The sequence below is a fragment of the Eumetopias jubatus genome, unplaced genomic scaffold (assembly GCF_037043125.1).
Source record: "Eumetopias jubatus isolate StellerSeaLion01/CBP00866 unplaced genomic scaffold, mEumJub1_p1.0 scaffold_10, whole genome shotgun sequence".
Classification (NCBI taxonomy): domain Eukaryota; kingdom Metazoa; phylum Chordata; class Mammalia; order Carnivora; family Otariidae; genus Eumetopias; species Eumetopias jubatus.
The window spans coordinates 13032149-13052225 of NW_028274816.1; the positions used below are offsets into that span (position 1 = coordinate 13032149).

The 20077-nt window shown below is 45.6% G+C and overlaps 2 protein-coding genes across 4 annotated transcripts in view; both read left to right on the forward strand.

Annotated features, from left to right (window-relative positions):
* RSPRY1 (ring finger and SPRY domain containing 1) overlaps positions 1 to 4306 on the forward strand; it is a 41893-nt gene extending 37587 nt beyond the window's left edge. For both annotated transcript variants that reach the window (XM_028094136.1, XM_028094131.2), the window contains exons 14-15: positions 14 to 118; positions 2770 to 4306. In XM_028094136.1, coding sequence (XP_027949937.1) covers positions 14 to 118; positions 2770 to 2866 — 202 coding nt within the window. In that variant the 3' untranslated portion in view covers positions 2867 to 4306. The remainder of the gene's footprint in view (positions 1 to 13; positions 119 to 2769) is intronic.
* A 5576-nt stretch (positions 4307 to 9882) lies between these two features.
* ARL2BP (ARF like GTPase 2 binding protein) lies at positions 9883 to 16903 on the forward strand. Of its 2 annotated transcripts, none has more exons than XM_088027396.1 (6): positions 9883 to 10230; positions 10975 to 11036; positions 13014 to 13120; positions 14536 to 14621; positions 14834 to 14930; positions 15450 to 16903. In XM_088027396.1, the coding sequence occupies exons 1-6, from the start codon at positions 10193 to 10195 to the stop codon at positions 15558 to 15560; spliced, it is 501 nt and encodes a 166-aa protein (XP_087883522.1). In that variant the 5' UTR covers positions 9883 to 10192; the 3' UTR covers positions 15561 to 16903. The 2 variants fall into 2 exon arrangements, with proteins under 2 accessions (XP_087883522.1, XP_027952086.1); XM_028096285.2 differs by having other exon boundaries at positions 9889 to 10230; positions 15472 to 16903.
* The last annotated feature ends 3174 nt before the right edge of the window (positions 16904 to 20077 follow it).

Sequence of the window (20077 nt, forward strand, 5' to 3'; positions counted from 1 at the left end):
ACTTTCTACTCAGGCACAGGCGCCTTGCTCTGTTGAAGCAAGTCAGTATCCGGGAAAACTGCTGCTCCCTGTGTTGTGACGAAGTAGCAGACACACAACTGAAGCCCTGTGGACACAGGTAAAGAGGGTTTGGTCATTTCTTTTGTGTATTACATTAGGCAAAATCTCATCCTGTTCTAGAATTGCTTTTATAGTTGTCGGGGAGGAGGGAATTTTGCTCTGTCCAGGATTCCTCTAGCTGGAGTCAGAATTAAATCTATATGATACAGATTAACAGGAGAAAATCAAATTTAGTTTCGTACTTATGGGGAATCCACACAGACGCGAAATTCCGAAGACAGGCAAAATGAGGTATATATGTCTGCATAAGCTAAGGAAAGGGTAGGGGTGGGGGAAAAAGGGGAGGAAAGCCATTAGCAGGAAGGTGAGGGGATGTTTGGAAAACAAAGGTTGCCCAGTTATGCAGATGAAGTTTTTTAGTGTGCTAATAACTCTTCCTGGTAACAGGTCCTCTATCTAAATTCTTTTTTTTTTTTTTTAGGATTTTATTTATTTATTCATGAGAGACAGAGGGAGAGAGAGATGGAGAGAGAGAGAGAGAAGTAGAGGGAGAAGCAGGCTCCCAAGGAGCAGGGAGCCCGATGCGGGACTCGATCCCAGGACCCCGGGATCATGACCTGAGCCGAAGGCAGACGCTTAACCATCTGAGCCACCCAGGCGCCCTATCTAAATTCTTTTTAGGCAGTTGCAGGGAGGTCTGAGTCTCTTCTTGAGTCTTTTGGACCTTGATTGTTTTCAGCTCAAAGTAATCTGCATGTCATTGTGGCCCATCCTGGGGCTGCCTGCCCTTGGACCCTATACAGTGTTTCTAGTTCTGTAGCTGTTCATTAAAGTTCATTATATATAAAGCGGGCTGAAATCTAAAAACTTAGAACCAGGTATCTAAAGTATGAGCAGTCTCCATAATAGATATATACAAGACAGGATTGGAAGAGGAAATTTAAAGAGTTGTAAGAAAATTTAAGGGGCACCTGAGTGGCTCAGATGGGTAAGCGTCTGCTTTCAGCTCAGGGCATGATCTCAGGGTCCTGGGATCGAGCCCCATATCAGGCTCCTGGCTCAGCAAGGAGTCTGTTTCTCCCTCTCCCTCTGCCTCTCTCCCCTGCTCATATTCCCCTCTCCCACACCCCCCGCCCCCAGTCACATGAATAAATTTTTTTAAAAATTTAAAAAACGACAAAAAAAAATTTAGCTCAACTTTCAGCAGCAACAACAATTTTAAAGTGGGGGGGGAGAAAGGAAATTAAAGTGAATGACTTGAGCTGACCCTGGGAAGAGATGGACAATCTAAGCATTCCTATTACCATAGAAGAAACTGAGATGATTATCAAAGCTACATTTGCACCCATACGGCTCTCCACCCCATCCCCAGGCAAAAATACTAAGCCCAGATGGTTTCACAAATGAATTCTTTAAAAACTTTCAGGGAATACATTCTATATAAACTTCTCCAGACCAGGGGAGCCTGGCTGGCTCAGTCGGTAGAGCATGCAAATCTTGATCTTGGGGTTATGAATTTGAGTCCCCTGTTGGGTGTAGAGATTACTTAAATAAGTTAAATAAAAAGTACAAAAAAAAAAAAAAAGGCTATCTAAGAATACGAACCAAGAAATATGTGGTGCCTATAAGAAGAAAACTTGTAAACTACTAAAGAATGCAATACGAGACTTGAATAAATGGGTCTGTTCTTAGAAGACTTCTCAGTATTGTAAAGGTGACAGTTTTCCCTAAACCCTAATTTTAATTTGGGTCAACTTTTTCCCCCTAGAAATAGAAATGCTAATTTAAAAGTTTATGTGATGTAAGGCAAGAAAATTCTGAAAGAGAAGAGTTGTGGAGGGCACCCACCTACCACATCTTAAGATATATTAAAATAAATAGGGCGCCTGGGTGGCTCAGTTGGTTAAGCGACTCCCTTTGGCTCAGGTCATGATCCTGGAGTCCCGGGATCTAGCTCCCTGCTCAGCGGGGAGTCTCCTCCCTCTGACCCTCCCCCCTCTCATGCTCGCTCTCTCTCTCATTCTCTCTCTCAAATAAAATCTTTAAAAAAAAATGCTTATAGTTTGCTCCCAGTATATGAAAAGAATGACAGACAGTGGAACAGAATAGAAACCCAGAAATGAAACTAATTACATACAAATGAAAATTTAACATATAAAGGCCTTGTGTCAATTCTGCAGTGCAAGATGGACTGTTTGATATTGGGATAAATGGCTAGCTGTCTGGGAAAATACCATGTTGTGTCTCTACCCACATATCCACATCTATAACTTTTTGCTGTGTACATACAGACTTTCTAGAAGAATGTACTTGAACTTATTCCTCAGAAGAGGAAGATGGGGGATCAGAAATGGGAGGAGACTCACTGTTGGTTTATATATTTAGTTCATTTTTTTTTTTTAAGATTTTATTTATTTGACAGAGAAGAGACACAGCGAGAGAGGGAACACAAGCAGGGGGAGTGGGAGAGGGAGAAGCAGGCTCCCCGCTGAGGAGGGAGCCCGATGCGGGGCTCCATCCCAGGACCCTAGGATCACGACCCGAGCTGAAGGCAGACGCTTAAAGCCCCTATTTAGTTCATTTTTTAACCATGTGTAATGATTACCCTTTTACTGAACGAACTTGTTAATATTTCAGATTGAGTCAGCACATTGTCGGTTTGCCCTTTGGAAGCATTAACCTAACCAGTGCTTGTATCTTTCTCCTCAGTGACCTGTGCATGGATTGTGCCTTGCAACTGGAGACCTGCCCGTTGTGTCGTAAAGAAATAGTGTCTAGAGTCAGACAGATTTCTCATATTTCATGACACACGTGAAGAGGCATCATGGACTTATTTCTACTCAATTCCAGCCAATGTTGAAGAGAAAAACAAAGGAAAAAAAACATCTCTAATCAATTGTGCGCACATTGAAACTTATAGCCATGGCCAGATTTTATGCTAAAAATGGTAGTTTGTCAAAGACAAAATTCTCTTAGAATCTAACCCAACTTGCCAGCCCTGAGAAATTCCTTTTAAGGCCAAGGAAAGCTGAATGCTAACAGCTAGGCCTGTGGTCCTTCCATGAAAAACCATAGGAGACTGTGCCCTCCCGAGTGCCGAAACCACACCGGAATTCTCCATGTTGGGTGCATTTGATTGTTTAACAGGATGTTTTGTCTCATTCTGAAGTTTTTATTTGGGGCAGAAGTCATTATGGAGAAGTAAATAACAGCATTTCTGGGTTAAGCATAACTCCCCGTTGGTCAGAGAGACAGCGGTGTGTTAAGCGTGGATATTGCACTGCAAGACTTGAATCTATAAACTAGAACCACACAGGTCAATGCTACAAGGAACATGGAGGGCCTGAAAGAAGGTGCACAGACTGTGGAAAAAAAACCCAATTTTTGATATTTCTGTGATTCCAAAGAACATTGTAGTTTTTTTTTAACTGCAGAAAACTGGTGGTATTTTCACATTCATGGTGTTTCTATCCAGTTTCAGTACCCGCATTTTCTGAGGAAAAAAATGTTTTAACAATGCAGGAGGAATTCTTAAATTAATTGCAATGTTAGACTGGAGAAAATTTGGTATTTAGGGTATTTTTAAGGTACCATCAAATCAGGTTTTTTGTTTTTTGTTGAAAATTTTTTTTAATCAGTATTGTTTTTGGAAGTAATATACTTTGAAACTCTTGAACTAACAGTCTCAAAAACTCTTAGAGGACAGTCTGAGAGCGCGTATTCCTATTGTTTTAAATAAATACATGTTTTTGAATAGTAAATTCAATCATGGATTGTTGCCTATGTCTTCATCAAAAGTGTTAATCCCTCTCAGGGTCTCTGGTGAAGACCTTCAAGAGTTTGGTTTTTTCTCCCAGAAAATTGGAAGGTAGAATTGTAAATTCATAGAACTTATTTTATAATGGTGTACCTCAGCAGCTGCCTTTCAATTTATGCCAAGTCCTTACTGAGTTTATACTTGAATAGTAAATACGTCTTCTGAGTTTTACAGTGTCTTAAACTCAATGCACATTTTTTTTTTTCTTCCTTTCCCACCCTTTCTTGTTTGTAATTCATTGAACTGTCCTATTACAGAGCTGATTTCCTTCCTGGCTGTACTTGTTGGGGTGCTGGATTTTTTTCCATGTCTTTGGTCTTCCGTAAATTCAAATATATATATAAATATATATATGTTCTCTTCTTTAGCTTGTGGTGAATACAGTAATTTGCATTGAAGAAATAAAACATTTGTTGCCTTTTTGACTAAGATTTCACAACTTTCATTGGTGCCGACTGCTAAGGTTCTAAGACCTCATCCTCTCAGTTTTAAGGGCTACTTTCCAGGGTAGGAGAGAGTCAAGTAAAAAGAATTAAGCAAGGGTCATCATTTACTCATCCCGCAGATCTTTACTGAGTACCTAATATGTTCTGGGCACTGTGCCTACGTGGTATACAAAACAGATCTGTGCGTAGAGCTTACATCTGATAGTGGGTAGAAGACAGTAAATTTGTTGATTTTAATAAATTGTCAGTGCCTTAAAAGAAAAGATTAGGGTACTACGAGGGAGAACGAGGGGCACTTAATTTAGATGAGTGGGAGTGAGGAGGGAGCAGAAGGCCAGCTGAGGACAAAGCAGAAGCTGACGCCCTACACCCCCACCCCCCCTGTGCCATATGTGACATTCCTCAGGCACTCCTGGCTGAGCGAAAGGAAGAACAAATGGTTCACTGATAGAAGAACAGGAGTCTCCCTCAGTTTACAAATGTCCTAGTGATTTGCAAGGAAGAAGCTTTCTTACCAATAGCTTAACTTCCAGAGACCCATAACTCAGTTCCTGGAGCCCTAACATCACCTACCCCTCCATAAAATTAAGGGAGGCTGCGACGGAAGGAAATGTGAATAAAATTGAATTTCTTCTAAACCTAAAGCCCGTTGACAAGTCGGTGTGATAGGAGGAACGTAACATTCCTCCAGGAAACTGCAAAGTGTCTTCACGTTGGTACTTTATTAGAGGGAAAAACAGCCCTGGGTTGACAGTAGCCAGGTGTCCAGTATCCTGAGAGTCTCTGGCACGTGACAGCCCTTCTGAACACGCCCTTTGCCCTCACCGCCCCAGCTCCCAAGGAGATAATGAACCACCCCTCCCAAGCCCGGGGCGTGCTTTTAATAAAATCGCCTTTTTGCACCAGAGACGTCTAAATTCCTTCTTGGTCGTCGGCTCCGGACCTCACTTATATTCTAAAACTTCATCAGAAGGGGGCAGAAGAAACCTCACTGAGGAAGTAATCTTAGCAACAACGCCAAGGAAAAAGTAGGACGTGGCCCGGCACAGAGGCCGAGGACAAGCTTCTAGGACTACATAGCTATGGGAACACATTCTAGGTGAAGGCCTAACTAAGGAGGAAAGCTCAGTAAGCTCCAGGATCTGAGGGGAGGCCCCATAGCTCGTAAGGTAGGAACAGAGAGTAGAACAGTGTGCTTCCATGTTGGAAAGGTCAGGGGACCGCTCATGAACGAAGTGCAAGAGAAAAAAAAAAAGAGTTTAAGCATGGAAGTGCTTTGATAATTTTAAAAGACAGCCCTGGCATCTATATGGAGAATGGAAAAGGGGTGGGGTGGGGTGGGGTGCAGGACAGAGGACAAGCAAAACATGGAAATAGTCCAGTAGGGAGACTTTGGAGTCCAGCAGAGTGGTGAAGGTGGCCTATAAATTCAGTGGAGAAAAACAGCATTGATAGGTAATCTGTCACAAATCAAAGGAATGCAGGAGCCTATTAGCTTTCTAGAAATCTACCCTTGGATTTTGTTCATAAATTGTAATCTTGGAACTGCTTCAAAGGGAAAGACCATATAGAAAACTAGGGAATAACAATGTGGAAGAGAATAAACAGTAGATCAATATTCTGCATTGCATGTAAGCATTTTAAGAGAAATTAAAAGCTAGGCTTTTACTGATGATAAACTGTACCACAGAGAAAAAAAAAATTAAGTTCTGGCCTTTCTCCAATGATTTATTGGGTAAATGCTCCCAGGGTTCTAGCAAAAAAAAGTTTTTAATGAATTTCTATCTTTTTGGAATGATCAATAAAGCAAGGTAAAGTTATGGTGCCATTTGCACACTAGGAAACAAGGATTCAATCACAGAAAACAATTTCATTTGCAGAAAATGACTTTTGCATGCATTTCCAACACCTTGAATATGTATCCTGGAAACAAACCGTCCAACTAAGATCTAGCTCTTTCCAAGACTGGCCATTTTTTATTTATTCACTTAAAACAATTGCTTTTAAGATTTTATTTATTTGAGAGAGCGAGTCAGAGCATGAGCTGGGGGGGGTAGCAGAAAGAGGGACAAGCAGACTCCGCACTGAGTGTGGAGCCCAATGGGGGCTCCATCTCACGACCCTGAGATCATGACCTGAGCCGAAATCAGGAGTGGGACACTTAACCACTGTGCCATCCAGGCGCCCCCAATTTAATACAGGAACACCTGGGTGACTCTGTAGTTTGATTGTCTGGCTCTTGGATTTGGCTCAGGTCATGATCTCATTGACTGTGGGATCAAGCCCCCTACCCAGCTCCTCACTCAGCGGGGATTCCGCTTGAAGATTCTCTCCCTCTGCCCCTTCCCCCTCCCAAATAAATAAATCTTAAAAAAAATTTTTTTAATGCTCTACCCACAATCAAAGGATTTAGGAAATGATTATTAGTGGAAAACATTTAATATATTCAAGTAAGTTTTAAATTTTTCCCTTAAAGGCCACCATTCTGTCTTGAGCAGAAAAATACCATGTTCTGATTTCTAGGAGTATTGTTTAAGAACTCAGGGATTGGAGCCATATATAAGCATGACAGTTAAACATGCCCTTGGGAGTAAGCCTAGACCCAGTTCCAGCTCCCTGATGCCACTTATCACCTGTATGCAAGTACTTCTAAGCCTTTGTTTCTTAATCTGTAAGATCAAGATAACAAAACCTTTAGAAGTTTCTTTTTTTCTCAGAGTTTCAAGTATTTCAAAAAGAGACAATGTATTTATAAATGTTTAGCACAGTAACTGGCACATGCCTGAGTAAATGGGTACCTATTATTTATGCCCATTTGTTTTTTTTTAACAACTTTTTATTTATTTATTTGACAGAGACAGCGAGAGAGGGAACACAAGCAGAGGGAGTGGGAAAGGGAAAAGCAGGATTCCTGCTGAGCAGGGAGCCCAATGCGGGGTTCGATCCCAGGATCCTGGAATCATGACCTGAGCCAAAGGCAGACGCTTAACGACTGAGTCACCCAGGCGCCCCGCCCATTTGTTCTTAAAGCTGGACATGGTGGGGGGGCCTGGGTGGCTCAGTTGGTTAAGCATGACTTCAGCTTAGGTCATGATCTCAGGGTCCTGGGATCCAGCCCCATGTTGGGCTCCCCACTCAGCGGGGAGTCCGCTTTTCCCTCTACCCCTCCCCCTACTTGTGCCCTGTCTCTCTCTCTCAAAAAAATAAATAAAATCTTAAAAAGAAAAAGAAAAAAAAAAGCCAGACATGGTGAAGTGAATTAAAAATAGCCACAAATTGTTTGACACCCCTCCCATCTATATAAATGAAGTTTACGTACCCTCCCCTAAAATCTGGATGGGCTCTGTGTCTGACAATAGAATTCAGTGGAAGTGAGACTGTGCCAGTTTCCAGTCCCTAAATGACTGGCAACTTCCACTTACTGTCTCTTGAAATATTTGCTCTTGGACCCGGCCACCATGGTGTGAGAAAACCCAAGCATCCCTGGGAAGACGTACATGGAAAGAAACTGAGGACCCCCCTCCCTGCCAACCACCAGTCCTCTAACAAACATCCACAGCTGAGCTCCCAGCCAAAAGCCAACAATAATTTGCCAGTCATGTGAGTTGGCAGGTTGGAAGAAGCTCCTCTAGCACCATTCCAGCTGCCCCAACTGATGCCAAGTGGAACAGAGACTAGCTGTCATTACCAAGTCCCGCCTAAATTGCAGATTAGTAAGCACAATAATCGTTGTTTTAAGCCACTAAATTTTGGGGTGCTTTGTAACAGCAATAGATAACCAGAACAGATGAAATCATCAAGTTTCCTACTCCAGTCTGATCCCATATATGATTTAGAAGTAGAAAAAGGGTGGGCAAGGGCGCCTGGGTGGCTCAGTTGGTTGGGCGACTGCCTTCGGCTCAGGTCATGACCCTGGAGTCCCAGGATCGAGTCCCACATCGGGCTCCCTGCTCGGCGGGGAGTCTGCTTCTCCCTCTGACCCTCTTCCCTCTCGTGCTCTCTATCTCTCATTCTCTCTCTCTCAAATAAATAAATAAAATCTTTAAAAAAAAAAGAAAAAGGGTGGGCAAGTTCATTTAGTCCAGAAGAAATAAGTGGTTTATAGAGAAAAATAGGTCATGAGGAAATGCTGAGGTTGCTCTGAGCCGCAAAACCAGGGCTTAATTTAAATTTAATTCAGTCTAGTTAATCAGCAAACCGTTATAGCTACCTGTCTTCTACTTGGTGGTAACTATAGTACCTCTGAGAACTGATCTCATTCACCCTGGATATAACAGTGTCTTGGTAACCACTTTTAGTTCCAGAACCCAATGTTACCTATTTTTTTTTTGTATTTTATTTGAGAGCGATAGAGACAGCAAGCATGAGTGAACAGGGGAGGGGCAGAGGGGGAGGGAGAGGACAAGCAGATTACCGGCTCCATCCAATGACCCGGAGATCACCACCTGAGCCAAACACAGAGTGGATTGCCCAACCAACCAACTGAGCCACCCAGACACCCCTTCACTATTTTATATCCATTCAAAATGTCAATTCATTCAGGCCGGCCATCTGACCCTCAGATCAAACCTAAGCCAGAGCTTAAATCACTCTAGACATGTACCACACATTTGGCCCAAGGGTACAATGGCAACCAAAGACACATAACACCTAGTGGTCCAATCAAAAGAAATCAGCTCTAGGGAATCCTTTTGCAAAATTTGGCAGTTTGGGAGAGTTTTCCTGGAACAAAGTTATCCGATTTCTGATTACGTTGATTCAGTGACTGTCAACTTTTATCTTGCCTAATTAGCCAAGGAACTAATAAATGCCACATAATGTTTATGATGTGAACATTATCTTTTGTGTGACTATTATCTTTATGATGTAAATTACAAGACTTCTACTTCCTGCGGTGGGCGTTCTTTCCACAAAAGGGAGTAACTGTCTTGAGAATCAGAGGTCTGCATTATCTGATTCAAAACCTAAAAAAAAAAAAAAGCTAAGGGATTGGCTCCCAAGAAATCTGCAGTTTACAGTGCTCTTAAGACCCACTTTAAACGATTTAATCTTCTTTTTTAAAAGATATTTATTTTAGAGAGAGAGCACAAGGGGTTGGGGCAGAGAGAGATGGAGAGAATCTCAAGCTGACTCCACGCTGAGTGCTGAGTCCCACGCAAGGATGAATCTCAGGATCCTGAGATCATGACCTGAGCGGAAATCAAAAAGAGTCCCACCTCAAGGACTGAGCCACCCAGGCGCCCCCTATTTAATCTTCTTAAATCCTGTAATTTATTCCCAAATTGCAAGTGAAGAAATTGAGGCTCTTCGCTTCCATTCCTTTCTCCATAAAATGGGGGCAATGTGAGATTTAACCGCCACAAAGAGAGAGAACACTCCCATAACCCCAAGCGTCCCCTTGAGTCTCAAAAGGCTTCCCCTAGCGCCTCTCAATCCCTTTCCCTCACTTCCTCTCCCCACCTTTGCCCCGCCCCCGGCACCAGGCAGCGCGCACCTGTGATTGGCTCTCGGGAAGCGGGAGGCGGCAGAAGGGGTTTTGGTGGCCATGGTGACGGGAGGCGGGGCGTGGGGCCGGTTGGTGGGTAACCGACGCCCGGACCCCACAGCGGCAGCGGCGCGCACTGAGAGGCCTGGCCGGTTGTGGGGTGCCCCGCAGGCGCGTGGCCGCTGCCGGGGAGCCTGAGGCCCGGGCCTCGCACGCAGGGCCTACCCGGCTGCGCCGTGAGCGACCGCGGCGTCGGCGGCGAGGCCTCCTAGATGCGCGTTTGGACTCTACGGAGTAGAGCGGAGGCTGGGCCCGGGCCGCGAACAGGGTAGGAGGCCGACCGGCCCGCTCTCCCCGCGGGTGGATGCGGCGGCGGCGGCGGCGATGGACGCCCTAGAGGAAGAGAGCTTCGCGCTGTCCTTGTAAGTGACGCCGCCCGGCGCTGCCGGCGCTCGCCTGGGCCTCCGCCCTGTGAAACGGTGCCCTGGAGGGGTGGGATGGGGGTCAGGGACCGCCAAGGATCCGCCCCAGTTCCCGCCGCCGATTTCGGGGCCGCAGCGACCGCCAGGTTCAGGCCGGGAGGACGGGAGTGCGGGGAGAGTGTCAGGCGATGAGCGACGCCTCCATCACAGTCCCCCCGCCTCGGACCCTTAGTCGTCAGCAAAACCTGGCAGCTTTGAGCTGCCGAGGCCGACCACGGGTCAGAGGACCTTCCACCACCACCACCTCCACCATCAACTCCTTCGGGGACTCCTGAGCCGATTGCCCCCCAGGCCAGTATCTCGCTGGCGCCCGGTTCACGCTCACAAGCCGATAGGTGTGGGGGGTGACAGCGAAGATGCGGTGAGTAAACCTGAAGGACAAACATGCGAGGAGCCTTAAGATGTGCCCTGCGAGCCGTTGCTCCCCTTTATTTGTTCCTTTTGTGGCTCCTTGTGTCCTAACAGGTTTTCTGAAAATGGAGCCATTCAACTTTGATGTCATAAATGTGTCAAGTGGGTTTTCCTGTTCGAAATTGCTACATTAGGCAATAATCATTCTTAATTGGTTGAAGCTGGGTGATGGGACGTTGACTTTGCTGTTTTTAGGCATGTTTGAAAATGTCCCTGATACACTTTTTTAAGCGAATTCTTTGAAAGAGCACCTAATCCAGTTATATTTTTCAGCTCTTCCGCCTCTGATGCAGAATTTGATGCTGTGGTTGGATATTTAGAGGACATTATTATGGGTAAGCTTCCTTGGGCCTCAGTCTAACCTGTGCTCTAAATTTAGTTCTTACACCCTTGGGGTTTGGAGAGTTAATATTGAGAGAAAACAGCAAGCTGAATATAAATTTTAATGTAGCACAGAGTATTATTAAGTAAGCCTTACTGTGATTTTAGAGGCAAACATCCCTCATTGTTTTTTTTTTTAAAGATTTATTTATTTATTTATTTGAGAGAGAGAGAATGAGAGATAGAGAGCATGAGAGGGAAGAGGGTCAGAGGGAGAAGCAGACTCCCTGCTGAGCAGGGAGCCCGATGTGGGACTCGATCCCGGGACTCCAGGATCATGACCTGAGCCGAAGGCAGTCGCTTAACCAACTGAGCCACCCAGGCGCCCCATCCCTCATTGTTTTAACAACTAATAACCATAGCTTCAGGTCCTGGGAGGGACTTACTCAGGTAATGGGGCCCTAGACCTTAGGAGCCTCTTGGCAAAACTTCAGGAGCGACTGACCTACTTTATTTCAGAGTAAGAGGAATTCCATTTTTCAGTTTTGAGCTTTAACGTTTTCATGACATGAACCATAGCATAATACCATAGCCATAGCACACGTGTCTATAAAGAAAATAAGTGCCATACTTCAGCTGGTTCTGTATTTTCCTGGGTTCTGAGTTCCTCTTTGTGCATTCATTTTGGTGCATACAGACCTGCTAAGTATAATAAGCAGTAACAGGCACCCAAGGTTTAAGACAAATAACATGGGAGTGAAAAACTTTGAGAAAACTTTTGAGTTTTCTTTAAATTAGGAAAAAAAAAAAAGGACTCCGTTATTTTGGTGGTATTTCATAATCTGTGTTTCATAGTCTAGTCTAGTCTGATAATTACTGACCCAAGTTTTATCTTCAGGTCCCAAAAAGGTTCACACCCTTAACACCTAAATACAGAGGTTTCACCAGTAAGCCCTTGTCCTGTGTGAATCTGAGGGTTTCTGGGGAATCCTCAGGACTACTTTTGAGTTCTTCCATCCATTTGGGCACCCTGTGTGCCATGGGAAAAGGGGCCTTTTTTAAGTTCAGAGTATTTATCCTAAAGGCTAGGTCATTTGTGAAGCTTTCCTTTTATTTTCAGAAGTAATATTCTCTTCACTTGTTAAAATTCCTTATTTCACATTTAGGTGTTTGCTATAAGCTAATCTCTACACAAATCCTCTGAATTCCACCTGGCAATCCTTTATGATAGGTACTCTGATCATCCTCATTCGCTAGTTGACGGAAGTGGGGTTTAGAGATACTAGGAAATGTCCCCAAGGTCACACAACTTAAGTGACTGAGCTAGGATCGGAGCCCATATGCTTAACCACTACACTGTTTCCACCATAGCTGCTGAAATCTTATTAGAACCATCCTGGGGTGCCTGGGTGGCTCAGTCGGTAAGTGTCTGCCTTCGGCTCAGGTCATGATCCCAGGGTCCTGGGATCGAGCCCCGAATCAGGGTCCCTGCTCAGTGGGGAGTCTGCTTCTCCCTCTCCCTCTGCCCCTTCCTTCCACTCAAGCTCTTCTCTCACTCTTTCTCTCTCAAATAAATAAATAAAATCTTTAAAAAAGAGAGAGAGAACCATCCCATTCCTTTGTGGAAAAGGAATGTGAAGGCGTTCCCAAGCCACTGTTTGGGTGTGTTTAAAATGGACCAAAGGATGGTGGTAATGGTTGCACAACAATGGAGATGTACTTAATGCCACCAAACCACACTCAAAAATGGTTAAAATGGTGAATTTTATGTGATTAAAAATATTAGTATTTGTTATTAATAAAAAGACTGGATTGTGCTCTTTGAATGTCGGTGTCCTATCGAATACTTCCTTAAAACATCTTTAGTTTTCCCTCTCCTAGAGACCAGCCACTGAGAAAGCAGTTGTGCTGGCACAGAATTCCTGCCTGTATCAGTCAGAATGTTTTTTAGTCTCTACTGAAAAGCATAAAATTTCCCTATTGTGGTTCAGATGACGAGTTCCAGTTATTACAGAGAAATTTCATGGACAAGTACTATCAGGAGTTTGAAGACACAGAAGAGAATAAACTCACCTACACGCCTATTTTTAACGAATACGTAAGTGATTTTGTTTCTCTCCCCGGAGATTAGGAGTTCTTTAAAATGTGAATTTAGAACCAAAAGATGTTGACGTTTGCTGCACTTTTAGAAGCTGCCACCAATACCTGCCAGGAATTGTTAAGAATCCGGTCTAGTTTTCACCTCCCATTGCTTTCCTCTGCAGTGTTTGGTGACTTTTGTCCAACTTCTGTTTTAAAAAATGGCTTGATCATTGTCCTGTTTTCAGTTATAATCAGTTATAGTATATGGGTTCGCAATACCTTGCATTCATATGCTTTAACCTCTGGTCTTGCACACACTACAGTTTACCCTTAAACAATGTGAGGAGGGGCACCTGGGTGGCTCAAGTCGTTGGGGCGTCTGTCTGCCTGCTACTCCCTCTCCCCCTGCTTGTGTTCCCTCTCTCGCTGTGTCTGTCAAATAAATAAATAAAATCTTAAAAAAAAAAAAAATGTGGGGACTAGGGGTCCCGATGCCTGTGCAGTCCAAAATCCCCACATAACTTCTGACTCCTCCAAAATGTGACTACTAATAGCCTATTGTTGACTGGAAGCCTTACCAATAACAGAAATAATTGATAAACATATTTTGTATAGGTATCCTATACCGTGTTCTTATAATAAAGGAAGCTAGAGAAAAGGAAATGTTATTAAAATCATAAAGAAAATACAATTAAAGTCTTGTATTTATCAAAAACAAAACCCACATAATATGCGGAGCCACGCAGTTCAAACCCTTATCGTTCAAGGGGCAACTATTTTTTTCTACTACATACCCAGTCAGGTACTGCATGACTGTTAGAAGTGAAAACCAAGACCGAGATCATTAATTAGTTGGTGAGGAGACCAAGACTAGAACCCAGGAGTCTCAGCTCTGGACCCTTAGGTTTTTCCATTGTGCTGAGGCCTCAAGTAACCTCCTGGAAAGATCTCGTCTGTCTGAGCAAAGGTTTGATCCTCCAGACTTTCTTAACCTTAGAAACATGGCGGACTCGACAGTTTTCTCCAGACGGGCCTCGGCTTATAAGGAAACGGACTACCTGCAACAATATGCTTCTTTTGTACCTTCTTTTTACAGATTCCATCTACCCAAGAAAAAAGGTCCTACTTACTTCATTCCTCGCTTCCTGCCATGGGGGGGAGGGGAGCCCTGCTGCCCACCGCCTCCACCTACGTGGGCGCGTTCGTCTTGTCGCAGTGCCGTTGCCTGCGCAGCCGCTCTCCCGCGTGGGCCAGGGCGCATGCTCACTGAGGACAGGCGCTGTATTTTGGTTCTTTGGTATCCCGAGCGCTCAGCATGGAGCCTGGCTCGTAGAATAGGCTCTTAGGAAATGTTTGCAAAGCGCTAGAGGCCGGGCTTTCTGGAAAGCAACCTTGTTTTCCTAAAACCAAGATTCCTTTCCACCGTGACAGATTTCTTTGGTAGAAAAGTATATTGAAGAGCAGCTGTTGGAGCGGATTCCTGGATTTAACATGGCAGCTTTCACCACAACTTTACAGTGAGTTGAGCTTGACTCTGCGTTTTTTTCCCTCCCCCTTACTCCTCCACTCTGAAAAAAGACCCTCCTTTTTCTTTATTGAATGAACATGAAGGTTGAGAGCACTTGGTGGTCAGGTCCTGGGGTGGGAGGCCCTCAAAAACCCTCTAGTGGAATCTTGAAGAGACAATCGGTTTCAGTCTTTGATGAAACAGCCATCCTTTTTTTTGCAGGCACCATAAAGATGAAGTGGCTGGTGACATATTTGACATGCTGCTCACGTTTACAGATTTTCTGGCTTTTAAAGAAATGTTTCTGGACTACAGAGCAGTAAGTCACTCTTGCTCACTTTGTCAGCCACATCGCACCACTGAGCAAATTCCAAGTAGACCTGTCAAGCGCAGACCGGCTGCCAGGTTTCTCCCCACGATTGGCCAGTGTCAGTCTAGCAGCTAGCAAGGTGTCAGGAGCATAGCTGCTTTCCTCCATCAGGGACCCAGTACCCTTATTGAGGGACTGCATGCTTAACGTTTTGTCACAACAGGTCCCAGGTACCTCTTATTAGACCCTAAATAATCAAAAGGACAAAACCGAAAAGCAGGTCTCGTTCCCTTGCCTCTCTTATAATGCAGGCTCTTAACAGGAAAAAATATATTTCAGTGAAGAGAGGGAGCACTTTTTAAAGAATGATGGGGCCAGTGCTGAACAAGAATGCAAAATAACTTCCTTCCCCCTCCAGTCTGCTCCCCTGTGGCCCATCCTCCCAGCCCAGCACCTCCTTCCCCATGCCAAGGCACGGTTCTGAGCTAGAAAGGACTTTTTTTTCCCCTCCTATTCCTTGCCTCTTAGGATTGTTTTTTTTCTCATGCAGGAAAAAGAAGGCCGGGGACTGGACTTAAGCAGTGGTTTAGTGGTGACTTCATTGTGCAAATCATCTTCTGTGCCAGCTTCCCAGAATGACCTGTGGCCCTAGGTCCCACCACCAGGCAATGCGATCTTTCTGGACGTTGCCAGCCAGTAGACTGGAAGAGGCTCTGGCGGTGTGACAGAATACATGTTGGAAAGACCATTCTGCAACTCCTTATTAATGTTAAGTATTGATGGGTTAGAAGACAATCGTCTGACCCTCCTGAGACCCTGAAGCACCTTCTCATGTTCAGTAATCCTAGCACTCCTCCCCCAAGCAGACCCCGCTCAGGCCTCTTCATCAGGCTCCTCCAGAGCAAGCCCAAGGCCAGCATTGCCCCTTCCCCAGCATACGTGTTGGTAGGTCAGCAGCATTTGGAAGAACCCGCCATCTCCAGCCCTCTGGCTCAGCAGGCTCTGCATGTCCTCCAGGCTTTTTGTGTGCTCACACAGCCCTCTGTATTCAGTCTCTCAGACTTGCAGCCTCAGTGGGCTTTTTGCCTGTGGGGTAATGTGTCCCTAGGCTGTCAGTCAAGCCAGCTGCCTGCCCAGCTGAGCTTTCTGCAGCTCATCCCATTCCAGCTAGTTAGAATCAACTGAGAGATGTCCCTTGCCTGAAGCTACACGTGAAAATCATTTCCTTGTCTTATTTTGCAGTCCTTGCATCATTGCCTTCTGCTGGTCCTGATGTGGTCTGTTTCTAGAATTCTCTTAAGCATTTTTAGAAAAATATTTTTATAGAAAAATACTCAGGCTAACCTAGTGGATATAATCTTGGAGCTTCCACGATTACCCACTTAAAGATCAAAGTATTATATGCTGTGTGCTTTTTAGCTGTTAGTGCTATGAAAGCAAAAATGCTTTCTACGTTGGCCTTCCTGGTTTACTGGGTGCCAACAAGTGTGTGCTTATGCTGGAAGTAGGCTCAAAGGTCTTCCTTTCCTGCAGCATGTTAAGTGTTTGTATAGGTTTGCTAAAACCCTTTCTGTATAAATCAGTTTGTTAGGTTTTCTGTTGGGGTAGGGTCCCTGTAGTTCCTTCCTCCTGTCAAAATCTCCCTACCAAGATGGTGTTCCACTGAGCTAGTTCAGCATGAGTTAGGAGAGGAGACAGCTCTGGTCACCTGTATGCTTTGATTTAGCACAATATTTCATAGAAATTACTGACCAGAAAACACAGATGTCACATCTCTAGAAAGAAAGAACATGGTATTTCAATTCCCAGTGTGTACCCTCTATATTGTTTTTAAGTAAAAATGAGACTCTATACTGATTTTAATCACCTGTTCTGGTTTTAAAGTATGAGCTATATAGACTTTTTCTGTACTGTTGTGTGGCGCTTATTAAATACTTTTTTGTACCATGAATAAACCTGGAGGTGCGTTGCAAGAACTGTGATTCTTCACAGGGTCTTCCCTTCTTTACTGTCACTGCTGCCATTGGGTCACTGCTACTCTGGTCTTTCACCCCTTTCAAGCCGAAGACTTGCCAGCTTTTTCAAATGCTGCCTCTGTTGGCCTTGCTTTCCCTTCTTGCCCTTTTGATAGAGGCCTGCGCACGGTAGGCCCAGCATGTTCGGAGTACTTGATGAAGACCTGTTGGTCTGCTTGGTGGGGGGAAAAAGCCATGGATGTCGACAAGTCCAAAGAATCACTTACGAAAAATGAAAACAGAGGCAAACGGTTCTTTTCCACTCAGAGGGGAAAAAAAGCAGGAAGCCTGTTGTAGCTAAATATTAGCAGATAGGCTTTCTGATTTCTTGTAAAACAAACTAGTGGGGCGCATGGGTGGCTCAGTTGGTTAAGCATCTGCTTTCGGCTCAGGTCATGATCCCAGGGTCCCAGGATTGCGCCTGCATCGGGCTCCCTGCTCAGCAGGGAGTCTGCTTCTCCCTCTCCCCGTGCTCATGCTTACGTTCGCTCTGAAATAAAATCTTAAAGAAAAAAAAAAAAAACCCACCAACTAGAAGCCTGTCTGTCCACACAGGAACTTCTGTTCTCCTGTGTCACCTCTGAGGGCCTCAGGGCGACCGGCCTCAGAGACAGCTGCACTGTTGTACTGCTGCCGCCTCCGGCCTCCTCACCCATGGAAAGCAATATTCACCTGAACTGCGGGGTCGAAGGATGGGGGTGGGGCAAGGGCCTAAACCAAAAGGGAGGAGTCTGAGCACTGACATCTGCAAGGGAGTAGGCTGTTGTAGCAGGTCAGAAACCCTGAAGACTTCCTTAATGATTTTGTTTCCTCTTTAGCCTCAAAAGAAAATGGGTTGATCCTTAAGACTGAACTCTTCTCTGGTTGAATTCTGGAACAACTAGAAACTGATCAAATTCTGAGACACTTGAGAGTAAAAAGGGCTGCTGTTTGTGTTTCCAACAGGCAGGAACTGGGCCTGTCCGGGGCTGACTGGGATGTGGGTGTCTGGCCACATCCCCAAGTCCCCCCCCCTCCAGCTGGAGTTGTTGCCACATCCGTGCGACTTTACAGCAGCCACACACCGCTGTCCACAGGGTCTGTCCCAAGACCCCACACCCCCATACCTGAGATCACAGAGAGCACCAAACTCTACTGTGTTTTTCCCTCTACATCCCCCCCATGATAAAAGTTCAATTTCAGGGGCACCTGGGTGGCTCATTCGTAAGTGTCTGCCTTCGGCTCAGGTCATGATCCCAGGGTCCTGGGATCGAGCCCCGCATCGGGCTCCCTGCTCGGCGGGAAGCCTGCTTCTCCCTCTCCCTCCCCCTGCTTGTGTTCCCTCTTGCTGTGTCTCTCTCTGTCAAATAAATAAAATCTTAAAAAAAAAATTCAATTTCAAAAGGCATAGTAAGATAAAACCATTCTAACAATATACTGTTAACGAAAGTTATGTGAGCGTGGTCTCTCAAGATCTATTGTCCTGTACTCTTCTGATGACGGGAGCTGACACGGCACCTACAGGAGGAGAGGGGAAGGGAAGGGAAGGGCGCAGGAGCTGGGAGCAGAGCGACCTTGCTGTCAGCCTTCTCAGGAGGATCATCTGCTTCCTGACTACCGTTGGTCACAAGTCACAGAAACTGCAGGACCCAGAAAAGGACCCAGGGGTGCCCAAGAATGCCTTCAGCTGATGATTCAAAGCATGTTACTTGGTGGCAGCAAAAGCACGAGCTCAGTCAGGAGGATTGCCCCTCGCTGGGGTCTGCGCCAGCTTCCTGGATCAAGCGTGGCCATCGGCTTTGATGACATGCTCCCTGAACTGCACAAAACCTTCCAGGGAGCTGACAGGAGGGCAATCTTGAGTCCAGCAAGATGACCTAATGAGCCTAAAGCTAGAGTCATGATTTAGTGTTCAGCTGAGACCCTTGTGAGAGTAAAAGGGGCCGTTAAACCTGTTGGGACACACGGCATAAGGCAGGGCTGTACCCGGCAGGGCAGGCAGGAAGTGGGTCAGGCCGCCTTGGGTCAAGGACATCACGGGTGCTGCTGAGCAACTCCAGAACTGGACTTGCCCTCCACAGGCATCTGGAACCCCTGTCACTGCCATCCTTACCTGCACCTTCCCAGAATTTATAAGCATCTACAACCAGGATTACCCAACACCTTTTCCAAATAAGTTCTTCCATTTTTATTTTTGTAAAAAAAAACCTCAAAAACAAAGTCACCACCAAGCACAGGACAACTCACCAGGCAAGGTCCCGGTTCCCTCTCCCTCCTCCATGGCCCCTGTGCCTCATCAGCAGGGTCAGGGAAGCAGTCAGCATGGTTAGCTTTTCCCCAGGGGAGTATTACAAACAAGGGCTGGGGAGAGGGATGAAGGCTGGCTGGGTATTTCATCACTGAGAAGTTGCTTCCAACCGATTGTGTGAAATCACTCGTACGTTTGGAATGCAGGAAAGGAAGACCATGCTGTCAGATACCATAACCCTCTTTCCACAAAGGTCTCCCTTGAAGCAGCCTCTGGTTTGGGGAAGGGTCAAGTCAGAATTGTGTTTTAAGGTGGCGGCGGTGGGGGGCACGTGGGTGGCTCAGCCGGTTAAGTGGCCAACTCTTGATCTCAGCTCAGGTCTCAGTCGTGAGTTCAAGCCCTGCACTGGGCTCCACGCAGGGCATGGAGCCTACTTAAGAAAAAACAAATTGTGTTTTAAGGAATCAGACCGGTTTCGAAAACTTGCTCTGCAGTCCCAGAACAAAGACTAAGATAAATACACGTAGCTTGTTAGGCTTATTCTACGGAGGGTCAGGGGCTGCAGGTCTGGAGTCCTTGTTAGTGTACTTAGTGTTGGTGAGAAGCCTGGGCCCCAGCCTGGGACACTGAAGTAAAAAGACAAAGCAGAGACACTGACAGCCTCATATCCCCCGTCACCTTCCACTAAATACAGACGATGGGCATACGGTCTCGGCCACCGGCCTCCTTCCAGCCCCTGTGCTTGCTGACTTGGGCCAAACCAGAGGATGGATCCTGATTCCTCAGGAGTGCTGGGTGAGCCCGAGTCTGACGAGCAGAGCAAGTGTAGTCCCTTCCAGGCCAACTCCACAGAGGGCTCAGGCCTCGGGCTCACGGGCCGCCCCACACTGGGACCCGGCTACAGCCTTCAGCCC